The sequence below is a fragment of the Cryptomeria japonica genome, chromosome 3 (assembly GCF_030272615.1).
Source record: "Cryptomeria japonica chromosome 3, Sugi_1.0, whole genome shotgun sequence".
In the NCBI taxonomy this organism is placed as follows: Eukaryota; Viridiplantae; Streptophyta; class Pinopsida; order Cupressales; family Cupressaceae; genus Cryptomeria; species Cryptomeria japonica.
This window is the reverse complement of record NC_081407.1, coordinates 597,760,485-597,782,815: the sequence shown is the minus strand read 5'-3', so window position 1 is coordinate 597,782,815 and position 22,331 is coordinate 597,760,485. Positions and strand designations below refer to the sequence as shown.

The 22,331-nt window shown below is 37.3% G+C and overlaps 1 protein-coding gene across 1 annotated transcript in view; it reads left to right on the top strand.

Annotated features, from left to right (window-relative positions):
- LOC131035726 (CBL-interacting protein kinase 23) overlaps nucleotides 1–22,331 on the top strand; it is a 29,104-nt gene that overhangs the window by 2,573 nt on the left and 4,200 nt on the right. The window contains exons 4-9 of the mRNA XM_057967462.2: nucleotides 559–666; nucleotides 859–939; nucleotides 3,754–3,807; nucleotides 3,973–4,098; nucleotides 4,207–4,296; nucleotides 4,444–4,566. Of these exons, the coding sequence (XP_057823445.1) occupies nucleotides 559–666; nucleotides 859–939; nucleotides 3,754–3,807; nucleotides 3,973–4,098; nucleotides 4,207–4,296; nucleotides 4,444–4,566 (582 nt within the window). The remainder of the gene's footprint in view (nucleotides 1–558; nucleotides 667–858; nucleotides 940–3,753; nucleotides 3,808–3,972; nucleotides 4,099–4,206; nucleotides 4,297–4,443; nucleotides 4,567–22,331) is intronic.

Sequence of the window (22,331 nt, the reverse complement as noted above, 5' to 3'; positions counted from 1 at the left end):
ATAATGCTCAGCTACATCTAATAATCTCATTAGCTTCATCCTGTGAAGAATTTCCCTTTTCTTCCTCTGTTTTGGGTCTCTTGCAAGCCAGTATATGCTTGCAACAGACCTTTACTCCAATTTGGTATTGGGGCATCCATCAGTTGCATAGGTGGATGTAAATTATTCCTTGACCTCAATTAAACTGCTTCTTTTTAAAGAAAAAGCAAAACAGTCTTAAAGACACAAGGATGAAGAGAGTTAAAATTAACTCTTAAGATAAGGATCTATAGTAGTTTAGCATTGTGTCCTGTTAAATTTAAGCCTAAATTTAGTTAAACTGTTAACATTTAGAGTACTTTCCTTTCTTGAAATTTGATCTAATTATTGAGGTTTTTTCATGTGTACTGCGATATATCAAGCTGCAAAGAGACCTCGATATCATTAGTTTCTTTGAGATAATGCTACCTGTGAGCCGTGGTTGTCCTCATGGTTTCTTCCCATATGTGCTAGTTGTTACATGTTTGCTACCACAGCTAGAAAGTTTCTAATACCATTTAATATATTTTCCAATACCAGGCTCAACAACGGAAGCTCAAAGAGGATGATGCTAGAAAATATTTTCAGCAGCTTATAAATGCAGTTGATTATTGTCACAGCAGAGGAGTTTATCATCGAGATCTCAAGGTATGGGAAAGAAATCTGGGCTCATCAACTTCTATAGCATATGAGTTCAAGCTTTTGATATATTTTTTATTTGCAGCAGAAATACATGAACAGTAAAATATTTTAATGAATTTGTCAGAATATTGTTAACCATGATTCATGCATGTTGAAGGAAAAATTGTCTCTTGATTTTTAATTTAATATGATCTCCAGCCAGAGAACCTGCTTTTGGATTCAAAGGGAAATCTGAAGATCTCGGATTTTGGTCTGAGTGCTCTCTCACAACAAGTGAAGGTAATAACTAGCCTAACTGTAGCGGTAGTTCTTTCAATAATGCTCTCTTATGATGAATTTCAGTTACTCCTGAAAATTTGTACTAAATACTAATGGTTTTTCTTTATCTTTAAATTATTTGTTAGTTCGTAATTCATTTGTTCTGTTCCGGGATAAACTATTGCTCAAAATCACAGAGCAGCTATAGGGCTCAATGATTCAGTTCTTTAAAAATAAAATGCATGGCTACCATAAAATTATCCTAAAAATTAACTTTTGCAAACTATTTGCAGAATGAATTTTATAGATTTGTATACTACCTTATAAACGAAAGTTAATAATGTGAATGACATAAACTTGTTTTCCAACAAAGAGCCACATTAAGAATTGATTTGCTAAATTAAGTATCTATAAGATTCATGAACAACTTGGTGCTAATCGAAATTTTGAACAGTTTCCACATTCACAGAAGCCTCAAACAGAATAAATGGTCCAAAATCTGTGGGAAATAATCTATAAATTTTATCTAAATATTTACTTTTTGTTCAAATCTCTTTTGTGTTTGGAAAGGCAGCATTTTTTTAAGCTCTTACAATGCAATTTGGCATTTATTGTTTTGGTGAAGGAAAAATTTGTCAGCATCAGGTTCACATGTTTCTCATATGTAACCTAATATTGATTCAGCAGTGAGGAATTCCTCTTTAATGGACCTCTCTCGATGGCCTTATATTTCTCCCCCTGCTCAATAATCTTGATATTGATTATTTTTTCATGTATTAAGGCAAAAAATCAACAATGCTCCCCCAAGTTTCTGGGATGGGGATGGCAGGTGACAGCTATCAAATAATGGAGAAAATTCTAAAATATAAGGAAATTTCTTTTATTCATATGATAACATTGATTAGGCATTCATCATAGACATTATAGAGATTTTGTGAGCATGGGTAATTGAATAGGAATTATGATGTTCTATATATATGAACATGAGTTAATAAAGACATGCCTGACTGGTGTGTATATTCAGGTGAGGGATCTATTATTGATGTTTACCTGAAGCATTCAAGACTGCATGTTCTGTTGTCTAAATCATTAGCAAAGGGGAATGGTTAAATAAAAGTTAACTGTTTAAATTCCAATTTGACTTTAGCTGGGATACTAATAGATGGGATTGTCGTATGATATGTCTCTGCAGGGCATGATCGACCCAATTTTGCATTATGAAAGTGGCATTTCTTGCTGACTATGACTTAAGCCGATTCAGCACTGTAATGGCTGTAGCATGCCAACTTTTGTCAGGCACTATCCTTGTATATTGAACATGTTGTCCAATATATGATACAAGATAATCCTTGACTTTGATTTCCACTCTGAAGATGCAGAGATCTGCAACAGGGGATATTTATTTTGTAGATTTTGTGATCATGATTGATAATTGGTTTATTACTTGGTCAGACATATAGTTTGGTGGGGGTTGGGGGCAATGCTCCTAGCAGGGTTGAGCAGCAGCACCCTTCATGGGGGTTTGTGGGTAGTGCCTCCAACAGCGTTGAGGAGCAGTGCCCTTAGTGGGGTCAAGGGTCAGTGCTCCTCGCGAGGTTTAGGAGTAGTGCCACTAACACATTCCTTGTTGCGATACAAGGTAGGGTCAAGTGGTAAGGTCCCCACCACCAAGCTCAAATGAAGAACTTAAAAATCACACAAACTTTCATGGCACACGTCATTTTCATATTTTGCTGTAAATCTTAGATGGGCATGTCATAGAACAAACAAGGATTGAAAGGTTGTAAATTTAAGAAAAAGGCAACTAAAATGTGCTTGGGTATGTCAGGGATGGCTAGCCATCTTTGGGATGGATGGGGAATGTTTGGATGTCCCGTAGCCATCCCCTAACGTACCTAGGCATGCCTTGCAGATTTGTTGATGTCAAATTTTGAAAAAAAGGGTATGGGGTGGGGACATTTCCTATTTGCTCCCGTGTCCTCAAACATCCCCCTATAAGGGATGGGATCATTTGGGCAGGGGATGTGTCCCCAAGGAGCAGAGCAAAAAATGTTATTTTGGTATATCGAGACCATCTACGTGCTTGTTCTTATTGGTTTCATTTTCACAAGAAGTGCAAGCATGTGCATTTTCACAAATAGTCATCACGTGTTAGATAAATGCCATCAGATTGTGTGTGGTTGAACTTGTTTTCTTTTCATTATGTACGAAAACCCACACAGTATGATTATAGTTATTGGCACGTGTGCATTCAGAGCTTTAGGGATGTAGCAATTTCTTGCAAGACACTTGAAGGCTTGTCTGATATTGTTTGAACAACATTTAAATACCATCCAAGTCTCCTTACTTTATAAAATTGTACACATCTGGCAATCTTTCTTCTCTTAACTGAGGTTGGCCACAGGACATAGGAAATCAGAATACCTAGCTAAGACTTTTGCATCTGCATCGTTGTCCAACTTGTATTAGTTATTCGGTTGGAAATCTTTGTGAAATTCTTTTTTTTGATGAGGTTAACTTAAGATTTTTTAGCCTGGCCCAAGCCAGAGAGGCCACAACTGGGGGGCCTACCATCCCTTTATTGGCAGCTTTCTAAAATTATTTATATCTATGCACGTGCATGTAAATGTGCCTGCTAAATATAATTTGCATGTTTAGTTCTTACCATTTATTACATAGTATGCTAGGCTATTTGTCATGAAATCTGATCTTACAGCCTGCACTTTTATAAATAACACAATAAAAAAACTTTTAGGTCAGATTATTTTCCTATTCAAAACATTAATATTGCATATTTATTATGGTATTGAAAGAGTGGATGTCATATCCTTGCAGGAAGATGGACTGCTGCATACTACATGTGGAACCCCCAACTATGTTGCTCCTGAGGTGGGATCTTTTTTTTGCCTTGTACTTTTGTGTTTCATGTTCATTTTGTCACACAGATTTGTTTTAATAACATATATGATGTGACTGGCATCACAATTTTCAGAAAAAAAAAATCTTCGTATAATAAGAAATTCATGGAGTGTTTTTGAATGCTCTGTTTTGCAGGTTATTATAGACAAGGGATATGATGGTGCCAAGGCTGATCTGTGGTCATGTGGAGTCATACTTTTTGTTCTCATGGCAGGCTATTTACCATTTGATGAACCTAACATTATGGCCCTTTATAAGAAGGTTCATTTTCTTTTGCAGCAAGCTATTTTGCTTGATAAAGAAGGAGTCTTCTTCTTAGATTGAAATAGTTCTGTGATCATTGCTATTTCTTTTCCATCTGTTTTGTAGATATACAAAGCAGACTTCACTTGTCCAAATTGGTTTTCTCCAGGGGCCCGGAAACTAATTCTGAGCATACTCGAGCCAAATCCTAACAATGTAAGTTTTTAATTGAAATATAGTATTATTGTACTTCAGTATTGTATTTCATTGCTGTTAGACACAGAGTCATTTTCCTTTATTGGTCTGATTTTGACATCCAGTGATTTATTAATATATTTTTGGCTTCCCTTTTTGATGTGGCAGCGCATTACAATACCTGAGATACTAGAAAATTCTTGGTTCAAGAAAGGATATGTTCCAGTTAAATTTCAAGAGGAAAAAGATACCAACCTTGATGACATTGATGCAGTATTTTGTGATTCTGTTGTAAGTGCTTACATATATGCATCTTGTTTTATTCTTTCATGGAAATATGAGGGTGACATTGCAGAAAATTGATTTGGAAAAAGTAAAAAAATTGTATCTTATTTTCATCATCACATCGCAACATGAGGCTCTGCCTTTTGCTAAGCACCTATCCAGTCCAATTTTTTGCAGCCAGTAAATACCAAGTTCAGTTAAGAATTTTGTGATAATTAAGAATTCTTCATTTATTGCTATATTTTAAAACTCTTTTGTTCCATACCTAAATTTACTTCTCATTGATACTTAAATTGACATGAAATACACTTCATTTTCTGGATCCTCCTCAAAGGTCTTGTTTTTGAACTTAAACAAGCGGGTTGTAGCTGTGATACATGGCCATAATGCTGAGGGTTTGAAACATTTGAAAATTTACTTGGGACCACACATCTGCCTCGTCTATTTTTCAAAAACTAACCTTGCATGCAGTGCACTTTGACTTTATGGCCTCTAACTGAACAATGTAGGGTTTTCAATGTTGCTTGTCTCATCCTCAGTGCATAGGGTTTGTCTCTTCTTGAGTCCAAAGCAATGAAGTTGCAGATGGAAAGGAAAGGAATTCAAATAAAATTTCAGCTTATGACTCCAAACCATATTTTGTAAAAAAATTGTATTTTAATATTATCTTTTCTAATACATTTATTCAATTTCCTCATTGCTATCCTTTTTGCATTTTATGCTCTAATTATTATCCTTTCTAACACGTTTATTCAATTGCCTCATTGACAGCCTTTTTGCATATTATGTTTTAATTTGATAAACTCATCTTGTTTCTGATTGCCATTATTTTCTGACATATCGTAGGAATCACATTGACTTGCCAATTGCTGGGGTTCATGTTCAAGCTAGTTCAAAAACATGGCAGACCTAAATGTGACTTGGACTCACAAAAACTTCAGCTAAAAAAATAATAATTTTCAAATTTGAGCAAAAATTTAGTTTTCACAAGTTTCTCCTACAAATTGCCAAGTTCTCTCAAGTACTCACCATGAGTTGCTTTGTAAACTTGGCAAACTTGAGGTCAAGTTGCTGCAGAAAATTACTCATGAGTACTTGATGAGTTTTAAATTAATGGTCTATATCATTTAAATTTTAAAGAACTTGGTAGTAATTCTGCCATTAGTGACTCTATCTTGATAAGTCCATAAACTGTCAATGTACTTGAAAGCCCTTGGTAACAAAGTCATAGTTTTTGGTGATTCTAATCTGTCTTCGTAAATTTATAAAAACTTCATTGAACTTCAATTCTTGTGTTGGATTACTTAGCTTATATGTCTTTACCACCCTCAATCCATTTAGTGTCTATATAGATGATTGTTTGGATTCTAGAATCTAATTGCTCCTTTAACAAGTACCTTGTTCATTCAAATGGCATGTGACACCATTTTGAACATGCTTGATTTAATGTTGTGTCAGAGGTCATACTTAATACTATTATGGCCTGGGTAATTTATTAGTTGTAGGTATTTGTTGTGACATGCTTTTCTTCACAATGCAATTTTTCTTATTCGTTTTTCTCCCATACTTGTATTATGCACTCTTTTTGAGCTTCTCTGTTGCAAGCTTTCTAGGACGCCAGCTGCAAACAACATGGAAGCTACTGCCTCTTGATAATATTTAAACAGAAAGTAGTGTGACATGTAGCGAGTTATTCTGTAGGCCCATAAATTAATTGACATTCTTTAGAAATTTGACATGTGGTGAGCTATTCGGTATGACCATGAAACAGTTGGTCCTCTTTCACCCCCATCATTCTATTCTAGGTGTCATAACTTATGAGTTAGATACAATAAACTTGTTTGTTTTCACATGACTGATAAGGGCTCAATGATAAGTAAGATTCTAAACTTTTTGGTCAAGTGTTGTACAGTCATTAACAGCCTTTTTGTTCCCTTGAAGGCATAGAGGCCAACCAAGTTATTTTATGATTTTCTCAACCTAGTGCTTCTGAAAGAGGTTATTGGGACATGTTTGCTCCTATGCCCATTTTGTCAAACATTTCTTTTATGATAATTTACCTGCACTTTTATGCTTGCTTGAATCATGAAAATGGCAAAGCAATGGGAAGGCCCTCTTAAGTGACTTGGTCATACATTGGCATGTCTTAGGGAATGATCTCCTCCATGGCATTCTGAATAAGTATAATAAAGTCCCAGTGGGATTATTTTATTCATCTTGAACCTTCTTAAATTTTGATCCAATCCCATCTATACAATAAATTTTCTTGTTTGATGTCTCGGGCTTTTTGATAATCTGTTTTCTTCACTTTGAGATAAAACAGGCAAGACTTGTGGAAAGAAAGTTTTTAAGTTGTTTACACCATATGCAGAACCATAATATAAATTGTTTGAGCATTGATGAAATCATCTAAAACTCCCCGATGTTTCACTGACTTGATTCTAAACAACTGGTCAGCAATTATGTTTTTCTCTAGGATGAACCACAATCTTAATGGTGAAGTCTTGTGGTAAAACAATATCATCTAGTCAATGCTTAGCCTTTCTTTTATTACTAGCATTATTATTATAGTAAAGCAACACTTGTAGGTCAACATGAAAATTAATGTATTTGCTGACAGGCAGCGATGCAATTTCTGGATTGTCAACATTTTTCGGGATTGAGGGATAATTTGTACCATAGATACAATGTTTTTCCTCTAGAAAGAGCTAGTAGATGTGATTTATTTGTCATAAAAATTGGCTAATAATTAAGAAATGCTCTGAGATTGCTTGTGGCTTGCTGGAATGCAGAAGGTGCATTCCATAATCCATAAAATCTATAACCTTTGTAATCACTACGAATACCTACATGCTCTGCTTCCTCTTTGAGAATTGTGTTAGTCAAATTGATATGCTTCATTATAGGATATTTGATTTTGAATTATAATTAGAAAGTAGGCTTTCAATAAACTGATGTTTCTTTAATCAATTTGTTTTGGGGATTTTTCCAATTTTTTGTTAGCTCCTCAATTTACCATAATGCATGTTGATTACTTCTGTTTTTTCTTTGTATTGTGAAATCTCTGCCACTATCTCATTGTCAAACTATCATCGTATTAAATTCTGCAGGATTGTTTGCTTAAATCTCTCTATTTCTTTAAATGACACGCCCCTCCACCCTCTCCACCCCCTCCCCACCTCTCTCTCTATGTATTTCGAATTTGCTCTGGTGTCTCTTAAAAATGGACACATAAGTGGTGGTACCAAGTTCTGTCTTTGAAAGAGTTCATTCTCAATATTACTGAATTTTCTCAATCTGTAGTCTATAATATCCTCTTCCTATAGTAGAATAATATAAGATTTGCATGTGGTCGAATTGTCTTGTTAGCACCAATGGCCTTGTTATTTCTATTTCTACAAGGTTCAAGCTATCCGTACAGATTTCCCTACACAATTTTCATTTCGAATAGTATATGCTTCCCCTTTACACACAAGTAAACCTCTCCATATAAGGGAGTTAGCTCCTGCCCAAGCCTCCTTTGGTTTTGTTATTCACATCGGCAACCACATCTTATGCATTTCCAGGCCCAATTTCCCTCACAAAATCTGCCTCAAAACAATCTCCCTTAATCTTTTCTTCCTCATTTCTTTTATCAAACAAATATCCTTAAGTTCAAACATTTTCCTATGTATCCCATATATACCTTATTTGGTCCTTTCTTCTTTATATGGGATAGAGGTTTCTCAAATTGAGGATAGAGTATAATAAGTAATCACTCTTCTATCGAATATGCATAAGGTCAAACATTCTCTCATGTATCGCATATGTACCTTATTTGGTCCTTCTTTATGTGGAATAGGGCTCGTCAAATTGAACAAGGAATGTAGAAAGTAATCACTCTTCTATAATCTGCGTCTCTCTCTTTGATATAATCTTCTCAATAAAGGGGCATATGTGCCATGAACTAATAAACTACATTCTACTCATATTGAAATATTGTAATCTTTATTATTGTTGGACAATGATGTTTACAATTATATTCCGTTGCAAAATAAAATTTGTTTTTGGGATTCATCTTCTCTGGGAATTAATTTTGTAGTTAATGTTTAATTGATTTATTTTACACGTTTTTTTATGATATCATTCTTATATAATAATGATTGCATGGAGGAGCAAGGCCATTCCTAGAAAGGTTATGAGTGGTCTATGACTGCATATGGATCCCTACAAGTGCAAATTGATAGCAGGAACAACAATATTGTTTTGACATCTCTTGGGACACAAATATATTTACATAAAAACACAACTTATTCTAGTATATTTGTCAAACATAGAATATGTAGCTAGAGCAGCAAAAAACTTTTGGAAGAAAAGTCAGCAAACCAAATGTATAAGATTTTCTCAAAAGTCGGAAAAAAAAAAGGAAAAATTTGGATTTTCAGAAAGCATAGAAAAATGTGAAAAAGAGTGAAAAAGCTACTATTTTTAAATTTACAAGAATTTTAATAGCGTAAAGATATAGGGAGAAAATAAAAATGAGATTTTACTCAGTGAATTGGGGAATATAGATTTTTTTTGTTGATGTTCAGCATACTACATGGTGCACAAATGATGATTAGATACTAATCTATGTTACACCAAGTTTCTGGGACGGATGGAAAGGGACAAGGTAGCACATTTTTGGGACAAATTTTTTGGGTGGCCATTTTTTCGGGTGACGGGACAACTAATTTAAAAATAAGGAAAATTAAAAAATATAGGAAATTTCAAATAATCATATGATAGCATTGATAAGACATTCATCATATACATTATACAACCTCAATACATAGCATCAGAGTTGAATTGAAATTTCTCTAGTTGATAAACGAATTACCAAAATTTAATTGCTTTAATTGTGAATGTGCATATATATATTATAAAAATTACAAAAAAATGTCAAAAGGCTACAAGTTTCAACTACAAAATGACAAAAACATAGAAAATATGCTACTTCCCCTATTTAGCATTTGCCCTTTACATGAAAATTGAAGTCTAAGTTTGAATCACTGCCATAATGACAAACTACCTTATCCAGTGGAACCCCAATCAATCCCTCCTATGTCTCCTCATCAACATGTGTGACATCTTTAGGATCAACAACTCACATGCAATTGGAGTCCAACAATACTTAGGAATCTATCGATCTTGAAGACCCAAGACACTATGCACAACCATCAACTTATCTAGTCCTCAAGAGGTAAGCCTATTCTTCTTGATGGACTATATGAAGTTGTAAGCAAAATTGAGGGGCATGGGATCTAGAGGCAGTACCTCGGGTGTGCTCCCTGTCATGATACAAAGTGGGGTTGAGGGGCAAAGTCCCCACCACTAAGATCAAATTAAAGCCTTTGAGAGTACACAAACCTTCAAAGTATATGCCATTTTTTTCAAGTTTTATTGATTTTAAGTTAATGATGTAACATAGGAGATGTGTCACTAGGATACATTGAAGAAAAAAAAAGTTGTAAATGAAGAAAAAAAATACGTTTTTTGTTTGGTAAAAAAGCATTATCTTCTGGTCAAATCAATCAATGTTTTGATTTCATTTGTGCTATCAACTTTCCTTAATCCCCTCATAACTTCAAATTTTTGCCATGTGATATGCAGTTCTTTTAGATTGTGTGAACTTGGGGCAAATCTTTTTGTTCTATGGTGCATTCTTTGTGCCACACTAGGAGTATCATGTAGTGAATTGATCCGATCAACACATTATTTTGTTTCAATTGTGATATTGTTGATCACAAGCCAAAATGATGCAAATGATGATTTTGGATTGGAGGGAGCATATTTCTCTATATACTAAGCATTCTTTGTGTTGTGAGCATATGATTCTGCTAGTGAATCGATCACCCACCCACCTTTGACATATTGACACAATGTGTCACAATCCACTAATCTAGCGATGGAGCCCAACTATATTATGCGAGACCTACGTGAAACCCTAATCCCCCCAAAAAACTTCAAGTTGAACATTAAAATTAGCAAAAAAAATGTTGAAAACCAGTCAGAAATTTTTATGCTGCATCTCAAACGCAATTTAAATGATTTAACTGCAATTTAAGCATGAAAAAACTGATTAAACATAATTGACCCCAATTTCTTCAAAAAACACAAAAATTTCCAGATTTTTGCTTCTGTTCACCTATTAATATTATACTTATTGGTGGAAAGAATATGAATGGCTTCACTCTAGTCATTTTAATGTATACGATCTCTATAAGTAACATAGGTCTTTATCAATTGAGAGTAGTTCCTTTAATACCAATCTACAAAGCAAATATAGGGCAATTTATGATAGATGTGTTTTATGAAGCATGTATGAGGAGAGTCATGATGGATGTGTTTATTGCAGATAATTACCATTATATGACTATCACGCCTAAGAGAACAACAAAAAATAAATAGACCTAATTGCATTTCACTCTATTGCATATTCGTTTTATGGAGGTGTAGTTAAAAACTTTTATACATATAGAACATCATCTCAGAATACCATTATACAGTGGCCATCTATCTCAGTACATCCATGCTCAACTAGGTGAAAAGCAATTCAACAGTATTATGTGTTCGCAGCTTGACCGTGATCTTCCTCCAAGCTTGTGGCATCTCTCTTCATTTGTTGTTAGCATGCACAGTTGTGGCATAAGTGGGTTCAAATTGCATTGGGCAGATATATTTTTAATTTCTTTATTGCAACCTCTCCTCTTCTCTTTTCTGCTTCATCATTAATGATTTTTATACCTGGCTAAATAGAAAAACTTGTCTTGGATATCTCAGTGGTATCACAGTTCTATTTTTTTCCATTGGTTCTTGGAATTCTTTTTATTTCAAATTGTTTGTGTTCTAATATGAAGTCAAAGTTTAGATAAGGTTAATGTTAAAATTCCCAGAGCACTGTAAACTGTTGTTTTGGAAGTCCAAACCCATCCCCTTTGTTTGAACCCCGCTGATATGAATTTTTTCATAAACTGTAGTGTTTTGAGCAAATAAAGTTGTGGCCTTGATTGTGTGGCCCTTAATGGTAAGATACCAATAATTACCTTTCAGAGGCCTATGAGGCCAAACTACAAATGCAAAACTAATCACAGTGCACCAAATTTTGTAGCAGGTTTACTGGCCATGCTGCAGACATTATTGTGTCAAGTGTCTTCTGTCACCACACCATGTGTTGGGTCTTCTGGTGTTCAGTATACACTAATGCATGCTAAGTTATGCGGGGGGTCCTTTAAATTTTCTTCCGAATTGATCTGAAAGTGAACATAACTATATGGATATCCTCAAATGTTTTTTGAGCTTCAAAAAGAAAATTAATGAACTTCCATTTTCTTTATCATTTCAAACAAATAAAACAGGCTAGGAAGAGAAGCACACTAAGCCAATAAAATAATATCCTATTTTAGCAATATTTTTTTTCTTGTGACAGAAACACGAGGAATTTGAAGCCCTTTCTCTCCACTTTTGGTCTCTTTCCTCGATGTAGTAAGAACTGTAACCATCTCAATCTTTGCTACTTACTCTGTTTATGACATCATTTGCATAAAGAGGATTTTAACATTAATGCCTTTCACATGAATTTATGTGTGTTTCTACCATCAATCTAAATGCAAGCTTCAACCCATTTTATCTTTGAATGAAGAATTTTTGTTGGAACTTTTTAAAGTTGTATCTGGTATGGAATTATTGTGGAAGCCTTACTCTGTGGTTACTCTTTTCTTTTTCTGCATCATTTTAGTTATATACTTCTGATTATACGACAATATTTTAATGATTTATCCACAAATAAAACATTGATCTTTTTAACTTTATTTCCCAAAATTAATTTTCCTGAAGGAAACATAAAAAAAAGCTGGAAGGGAGATTCTTAATAAATTAAATTTCTTAATTCCACTAACCCCCTTGCCTTAGCTAATTGGGCGTAGTCCTTGCTGCTAGGTGGGTTAAACTTTCACAATGTTGGGTACAGCTTTCCTCATCATGTGTGGCCAATGGCATCTTTGATGTGAGCATTTAAATAATTCATAAGTTGTATAATTCGCTACACTATGCATTTATGTTATCAAGGACTATATTTTGGTCTCCTTACCAAGCAAACCACTTACCATGTAAATCCATCAAAAGCAAACCACTTACCATGTAAATTCATCAAAAGCATAAGCTAGAGAAAATTTAGTCATCAAGCTGTTCATAAATCACTTTAATCACTATAAGGTTGATGAATCACTGCTACAGAGTCTCACAATATAACTTTCCTTTTGCTGCTTATTCTTTTCATGCTTGCACTTTGGTTTGGAATGATTGAACCAAAGCCATTATTTGTAATTTTGTGCTTGTAAATTTGCCTTAGAAAACTCAATTCTGACATTGATAACACAGTTATGATTGTATCTTCCACATTGTTGATGTGTTTTTTAGGCACGCCAAACATATTTTACCCTCTCTTGAACAAAACACCTCAGATGCTAAATATCTGATCAACTAAGACGATTCCAAGGTTTCTACGGTCAGTTCTTGACATGTGGGTAACTCAATGGTTTGATGTGAATTTCTCTTTTCACTTGGGGACCATTGTTGTTCTAAAGATGTCAAACTTATCATGAATGGACATGGGTTTGCCAATGATTTCAAATGACTTAGGATTTTGCAATTTAAGCTCTCAATCTATTCTAACAAAGATCTTAAAAAAAAATGCAAAAGGATGAGGGTTTAGAAGTTCTATTCTAATCCTATCTTAAAACCTAGAATGCAAGAAGTAATGAACAATTCAATGAAATTCAACTAGGCTAGGTATTGCCATCAAAAGAACAACTCTACACAAGCTTAGTGCAATCATCTAAGGTAAATCTATAGATGTTCAAATTCATACTAAACAACATAGACACCATCAATTGGATGCATATCAATGAGTAAGCATAAATTAAAGTTAAGTTCAAATCTTAATTCCAGTTGACCATGCAAGGCAAACTTGCAATCAACAAGAAGCTAGTGGTGGTATGGATTAAACGAATTTCATTCAAATGCATTCAACACTTATTTCAGTCAACTCAAATACTTGAAAACAAATTCTAATCTAAATTTTGGAGGCAATGAGAACCACACAATGCTTCGACTCTCAACAAAATCACCAAACATAAAATTCAAAATTGCATCATATAGGCAACAATTCTAAAAAATCTCTCTTACAAATGAGAGGAAGGGGGTTAGATGGAGTCTCAAATGAAATGAATGGCCAAGATTCATTTACAATCAAGGGCCAAGATCATGCCAACATTGCCCTAATTAGGGCTTACATCAAAAAGTGGAACCAAAAAAGGTGGTCCAATGGGATGATGCCTAGTCATCAAGTAGGGAATCTTCTAGAAGATTTCAGCCTGCATCCCTCTCTCTAGTTGCATACTCAACAAATCTAGCCAAGACTGAGTTGAGTTCCTCAATTGTAACACTGGGTAGACCTTCCTGCTACAAATTGATCACATCCAAGGCATCTGAGCAAGCATCGAAAATGCTTTCCCAATCCGGCATAAGCTTCTGCAAATTGTTGATGTGAATCATGAGAGAAATCAAGTCATCTAGCTGATTCTTCCTTATAGATTCCAATTGTTTGAAGTAAATAAACTTCTTTTTCTCCTTCAACTCTTCCAAATTCAAACTATTGGAAGTGTGGACATCTTGTCCCAATAACTCTTCAATAGATGTAAGGATCTTGGATTGTATCTCTTGAATAGATCCTTCCATCTCCATGCACTCTTGCTTTGCATGATCATACATCGACTTCCGCATGGCCAAAGAACCATACCGACCATGGAAATTGTACACATTACCCTCCTGAACAACTCCCTCTCGGATCAATGTGGACATAGGAATTCACCTCAACACCTTGAAGTGAGGAATAGTCTTTTCTTGCACTGGTTGGAAATCTTCCCACACTCCTTCCAAGTACTGCATCCTAAATATGAGCATCACTATCTTATCAAATGCTTGGACAAACTGAGTTAGGAAATCATCCGCTTGCTTTGAAACATCCTCTATTCATTTTCCAACTTCCTGATATGTATTCCTCATTGCCTCATGATTAATGGGGGATCCATGAGCAATAGCAATGGGTGAGACAAAAGTAGGATCCTCACGCCTTAGGGAATTCATCTCTTCAATATACTGTTTGAGTCTCTAGTTCTCACTCTTAAGCATCTCTTTCTTATCAATGGTTCTATCCATTCGTGCTTCAATTGCCTTGACAATATTATCAAGCTCCTGAAACTCTTGTTTCTTTGTAGTAGGTCCAAGGTCACTTGCGTTAACCTGATAATCCATTGGAGTGATCACATCTTGATGTAAGACAGGATGGGAGAATTGATTTAATGACTGTCTAAAACCCTAGTTACCTTGCTAACCAAGTCACCGTGTGTAAAATTGCTAAACTTCTTTTTCTGTACGAATTAGAAACCCAAATCACCAACAACAGGAAGGTGAGTCAATATTCTATCCATACATATGACTGTTCAATCAAATGGAATCCATACAAGACCATACAAGTGTAGAAATAGAGTAATTACAGAAAACGAGCTCCCAATTAGTTGCCAGTGATTTCAAAACAAAACTTCAGGAATTCAAATTTTCAAAATTCATATTGCATCCCCAAAAATTGTTTCCAACAGTTGGCTTACACAATTTATACCAAATTTGTGCTCTTTCCCGTGGTCACAACAGACCGTTGGGCTACAAGACTATTCGACTCCCACATTTGAAAAATCAAATCTGAATACTAACATCGGAATAACAATTCCGAACTGACAAAACACCACTGGACATCGACATCGGGATAGCAATCCTGAACTGAAGTCTTTTTCACCCATCAGAATAACCAACATCGGCGGGATAACCTTTTTGTGCAACTCCGACATAAGAAGCTTATCCCGATGTCCCTTTTTCGGCATAGCTAGACCGAACGAGGCAATTGGATAACCATCAGCATAACCTTCCATAGTCGGTTAAACAATATTTGCCAACCCTGATAGAGGAAACTATCCCGATGACACTGATTTCAGTATAGCTATACCGATTGAGACAGTCGAAGGCCTATCGGAATAGCCCTACAAAGTCGGCTAAACCGGTTTTAGCAATCCCGATAGTAATAACTATCTCGATGACCCCTTTGACAACTTATTACAGTAATAACACATTATCGATATAACTTATTCCGATGACAACATTTGACAACTTTTATAGACTCGCAAAATATGACTCCAAACTTGACATACAGACCTGAAAACATGAAAATTACAAATGGTCTCCATAGACCTTATTGAATCAGAAAGACATGACCCCTAACTACTAAGACTCAAACCTCTAACTGACGTAACAACTAGACTCTAGGTACTCTTGCACCACATCTCTAGTCTTATCACCTGTTGGGACAACCACTTCCGCAATGCATGCTCCTGCATCATCTCTAGTAATCCTAGAGAACATGTTCGCCTTTTTTTCCTTTTCCTTGCCGAACCTGGCTAGCAAGTCATCAATATCTTTTGTGGGCTCTGCACCTCTATCACTTTCTTCTTCTCCATGCTCCTAAGCAACCAATCAAGAATTGTAGAGAACTCCATCCCATCTTCAAGGAGTTGATCTTCATCAAGCCCTCTCAAGGCTGAAATAACATCATCATTTGCTTCTTTCTCCGTAGTTAAATCTACAACATTGTTGCCCAAATTGACCTCCAGATGAATTGTAGGAGATCCTAGCTGTCCTTCATCATCATCATGTGGTGCCGATTGTGCTATAGCATGTAAATCTTGATCATTCTCCAGTAGGATCTCCATGTCAGAACCCTGTTTGGACTTATTGTCCTTCTCTGTCATATCATTCTCCTTCACGGATGAGGAACTCACGGTAGACTGAGGAGTATTAGACTCGACTAACAATCTCCTCGTCTCTTGCTTGTAATCCTCCAGGCATACCTTTCCTTCTTTTAGGTGCCTGACTCTCCTCATCATCGTACGTTCTAACATTGCTTATTGTCCTTTCATCATCATTGAGGGAGGACTCCTCATTTCTCATCTTCTTGTTGTCACCGGGATTTGCACCCGATGCAAGCTTGATTTTCTTGCAATCCTGTGCAACATGGGACTACTCGCAGGCTGTGGGTATCCTATAGCGAGAGTAGACCTCCAGATTATGGCTGGCTCCCCTCAGATATCCTAAGAAAACTAATGACAAAAACTTAATTTGGAAAAGGGATGGAAGGAAGATTATAAAAATGAAAATGAACAAATAGGTGATGCACCAATTACTGAAAAAATGACTTGCTATGATAATGAACTCACAATGATCCAATAATGAAACTAAAATGCTCACATCTCCCTAATGTGTACTCGCAAAAATGATTCTTATGAAAGGATAGCTTTCTGTTGTTCATAAAAGGATAACATACAATGTTTCTCACAATCTTGACACAACAAAATAACTTACACAATCACAGACCTGCACTATAGCATTCTACACCATGAACTGAACATTGAAGGAAAATAGATAAAAGGAAGGATTACTTGAATAATAATCACAACTGTTTCATCCAAAATGTACTCACAACAATATTTAGACTTCGGATACAAGAGAAGGAACTCGCTTTTTATTGAAAAGGAGGAGTTTCTATTACGAAGTCTGAGCAATGCTCATCAGGAACGAGTTACAGAAGTGTGAATATCTGCTGCCACAGAGATCAAACCTAGAACCTTTCTTCTCTCTGAATCCGCCAAGCCCCTTATACTGAACTTGCAAAAATTCAAAAATGAAAAAATGAAAAAAGGCTCTCAAAACACTGTTGACATTTATGCACCAAATCAAGGTTGTGACTGAAAGAAAAACTCCCTTTCGCGTTGATTCCACCTGGATGCTACTGGACTTGGGCCTGCTTTCTAGTGATTCTGTTGGATGTCATTATTTCGGATCGCGCACCTTCTTATCGAATTATCAGCGTAACATCAGAATAGTCCCGCTGATAACCAATGGCGCGCTCCCAACAACATTCTTTCTTGCATTGACTTTGCATCCTCTTTCGAGTCTTCGGAACAACATTGGAATGAATTACTCGATGTTCCAATGCTTCCCGCATTACCTTGCGCCCCTTCATTACTCCGCGCTTTTCCTTCGGGTTATCGGGATAACATTGGAATAGCTCCTCCCGATAACCGATGACTTGCTACGCTGCTTGCTTGTTAATTTGCCTTTGAACCATTGAACCGGTTGAACCCCTGAACCGATTGAACCATCATTGAGCCATTGAAGTACTTTGAACCATTGTGGAGCCATTGAACTGTTTTGAACCATTGAACCAAGTTGAACTTCAAATTCCAAGTTGATCCGCTCGTCTGCAAACATTTGCCACGTGTCAGCCTTTGATTTGCTCGCAGGTCCACTTTGTCTGCCATCTGGACTTGGTTCTTCATATTCTCTCTACCACGTGGCGCATCCTCACTCGTTTTGAGCCCACCTAGACGGCCACCTCAACTGCCACCTCACTAGTCACCAAGTCGCATGAGATAACCAGCAAGCATCTTCATCATGTGGTATATCGATGGCGGTTGATCTGCCCTCAAACTGCTTGAGCTTTAACCCCGACTGATCTTCTCGTGTCACCCTCTAATTGGCTACATGATCCACCCGGGCGCCACTTCAACTTCCACCTGGACGCCACCTCACCACCACCGGGCCCACCGTTTTACTTTGGTTTGCTCGGCTTCAACCTTTCGGCTATCCATTTTTGTGTCTCATTGAAATCGTAGTTTCATCGATGCCTTCACTTTTCAATGGAACCGATTGATATTTCTTCGATGTGCCTTTGTCGATGGATCCAAGCACTCAGTGAACTACTTGTCTTATCGAAATCTTAGTTTCATCAACACCTTTCATGTCGATGAAACTGATACCTTCGGTGAGTCCATATTGAGATCCATCGAACCCACGGTCTGCTCGACATTCATCTGCCATCTGTCTGCCACATGGCACCCTTCGATTGGCTCCGAAGTTTACAACTGGGCGCCACCTATCGCGAGGGTATTCATCCCGGGCTCTCCACTCTGACACCTTAGCATGGCCTCCACTAACCGCTGGAATGAACCACCTACCTTAATCGCTTGCATTAACTGCTGGCCATGGTTCACCGCTAGTGGTTTGTCGCCAAGTCGCAGGCGATATCTGGCGAGCATTTTTATGTCGCGACATAGCGACAACCCTTGGATCCATCTTGATCACCATTGATCTTTGTTGATCTGCTCTACCCTTAGCCCCTCTGAGCGGCTACATCCTATGCCACGGTGCCATCACGTGTCTACCACTTGTCTGACACCTCATAACCTGCGTGTCACCACGCAACACCTCATGACTTGCTCAGTGCTTACCTCGATGCCACCTGGCCTGCCAGCTCATCAGTCGCCAAGTCGTGGCTGTTAACAGTCGAGCACTTTCGTCTTGCGGTATAGCGATGGCCGTCAGATCCTTTGCAACCTGCTCACCTGTTAATTTACCCTTTTACTGCAAAATTTGACCGCTTTGAGATGTGTGCACACGCGGGAGGCCCACCAACATTGAACTGCTCCATGTCAAAAGCCCGTAAGCTTTGACACTTAAGATATACGCGGCCTTGCACAAAAATACTGAAATGTTCCTCCCTGCCGCCAATGTGGGATAAAAGATTTGCCTTAGCCTTTTCCAGCAGGTCGTCGGGATAAGATGAAAACACTCCCTCCGATAGATGATGACTTTGCACACCACTTTGCAATTTCTATTGGGTGACCGGGATTACATAAGATAGTTCCTTTCGATAACCCGATGACAACATTTTGTGCTCCGCACTACTCTTTGGGCCTTCGGGGTAAGTCTTGCCGATCGGGGTGGGTCATGCCGATAAGGCAAAAATTCAAGAAACTGCAAAAAAACACCCATTTCCATCAACATGTTGGGCTCAACCCTCATGGGAGCCACATTTTATCCCACATGCTGTCATTCAATGAATCAAAAAGTTATTTTCCCTCTGTCTGCACATGAAGCAAACAAGTTAGACAAAAGCATGTATTCTTTTCATACTTAGCACTTGTTTCTCCTTCTGGGACACATTGATTTGACATCTCCTGCATCCTGATTGAGCTAGCAGCGAAAATAGGTAATACTTCTCATAGGTAAAGGTGACGTTAGTTTTTTTAATTCATTAATGTACTTGTCTACCCATTCCCTGGAGTAATCATTTACATCTCATCAAAATATTCAAATCTTCCAATTCAGGTTGTGTCCAACAAGGCAACGAGATAGGCCTGTCTTTCTCCTTTGCGTACTTACTTCGGAGGGATGTGATCCCCATCATCTTGCACTTGATCTGGAATGGAGAAGAAATTACACTTCCTCATGAAGTCCACTGACATCCGAGACCACATCTTCCTTCTAACTACGAACTCATCCATGAGATTAGTCCAATAGTCCTCGATGTCAATCTCGTGTATAAACTTCCCTCCCTTAATCGTCACAATTCTCTAAAATGGATCAAATTGATCCCTACCTCTATAGATTCCAAAATGATAGAATTCCAATTCCTCTTTAAATGTCTCTACTATGGTTGCGGTATGGCATACCTCCATCATCTTCCCAAGCATGAGACGAAAATTTATCCCTGTTTTGTGATTCGCCTTGTGGATGAAATCATACTCTAAAAGCTGCCTCGCTACCTCAAGTAACACCATCTTATGTGTCGGATACCTAGGAATCTTGTATGGTTCCGAAGTGAATCCTTGAATCCTTAGGTATGTGAAAGTAGGAAATTGGATATACCACGATCTGTACTTCTCAATAAGTGTTGTTGCCTCTTTGGACAATCGTTTATGTATTCTGCCTTGTAGCAACCTTGTGATGTACATGGTGAAAGCATTGTTCACCCTCCTATAGTGTTCAATCTCATGCAAGTGGAGTTGTGGATAGCACTCGTAACCTCTGTATTGTCCAAGCCCGTTCCCAACTTCACCTTTGTACACAATATGTCTGGCAAGCATGTAGACTAAGTAGGAAGTCATGTTGAACGTCCTAGTCTTCTCCAAACCTCTCAACTGGATGTCGAGGTTATCACTTATAATCTTTGCCCAATTGATCACTGTTCCTTCGGCTATCTCAATAAAATAATACATCCACGGCTCAAATAGTGCCCCTTGAGCTGCTCCCATGATTCAGTTGAGTAGAAATATCAAATCACTTTACTCCTCCTTGAAGTCTTAGCATAAGAGTCTCTTGGGTAAAATAAAGTGGTGACGCCTTGTCTCAAGGACCCACTTCTTGTTGATAACTGTCATACATGACTCCAATCTTCTTTCAAATTTCGCTTGCGCTTCTTCCTTGGTTCTCTCTTGCATGTCCGTACATCTAGGGATCCCAAATACTTCCCCAATTGACTCTTCAGCTAAGTATGCAAGCACCATCCCATTAGGTGTTTTAATCATTCTGGTTTGTGGATCACAATGCTTCGCACACTCAACTACGAGCTCACTGCACTGAATGGATGGTGGAAAACCAGCTGTGTGGTAAATTCCACTCTTCATGATATTAGCTTCCAAGGTGGATGGAAGATGATTTTCGTTCCAAGCATTCTTTGCCTCATCCTCTTCATGTCGAGGTATTCCATGTTGGTGTCTCCAATCTTCTTCCATCGGGATGTTATTTGCGACTCCGGATAGTAACCCTCTTGTACAATCTTCAATTGACTCTTCCTCACTGATATTTCTGCTTTAGACATGGCACCTATATGAAGCTGGAAGTTAATATCATGGTAAAACAAAATAGCTCTAATAATTCATTTTCAAAATTTTCTGAGTTCTGGTTTGAAAGATCTTTCGCATTTATGAGCTCAAAACCAGAAATTTGAACAATAAGTAACATAAATTCTGAAAAATGAATGAATTTTGATCAAGGCAGGCATATCGCCTTCTGAAAAGTTGAATTTTCAGACTTAGAACAAGTCTGATCGCATTATGTAAGTTTGATGATACCCTGGCAAACTCAGAAAATGAAGGTTTTGATGTCAAAAATGTAGTTCCAGGTCTGGTTTTCTGAATTTGGAGGTCTGAAACACCTCCGCAACTGCAACTTTGATAGCTGGGATCACTCAATAATCATGGTGACACATATACTTGGTGCGATTTTGCCCCCAATTGACTAAAAATCAACACGTTTTTGGCTAAATGGGTGGCTGCGAATGGCGATTTGGTCTGAGAATGATGGCTGGAATTGATGTTTTGCCAGCAATGGCAACCTTAACAGCAATGTCGGCCCCCTTTGAATACTCACAAATTCCTCCAATGGTGGCGCAATCAGCCCCTTAGGCAAAATCGCATCCTCCCTTAAGCAATGGTGCACCTTCAATCAGCCTTTCCAGCTCCCTAACTGTCAAATCAGTCATAATATAATAATATATAAGGCGCTGGACTGAGTGTTTTATTCATGTTTTCACCTTGTAAATTCACCACACAGCCAATGTGGGATAAAACTTTGCCTTCACCAGCCAAGCGGAAAATCGATTTGCATTGTGATTCTACACTTGGCACATTTCACTTTGTTTGATCCTGAAATATGTGTGGTAGGGGAAAATCGATGCCAATTGGGACACATTTATCCTTGAAATTTCACTTGAATTCAATCTTCAGCCACTTGGGGAAAGTCGAACTCTATTTGGACACATATTTTTCACTTAATCTTACCCCAACTTGCAAATTATGATCTTG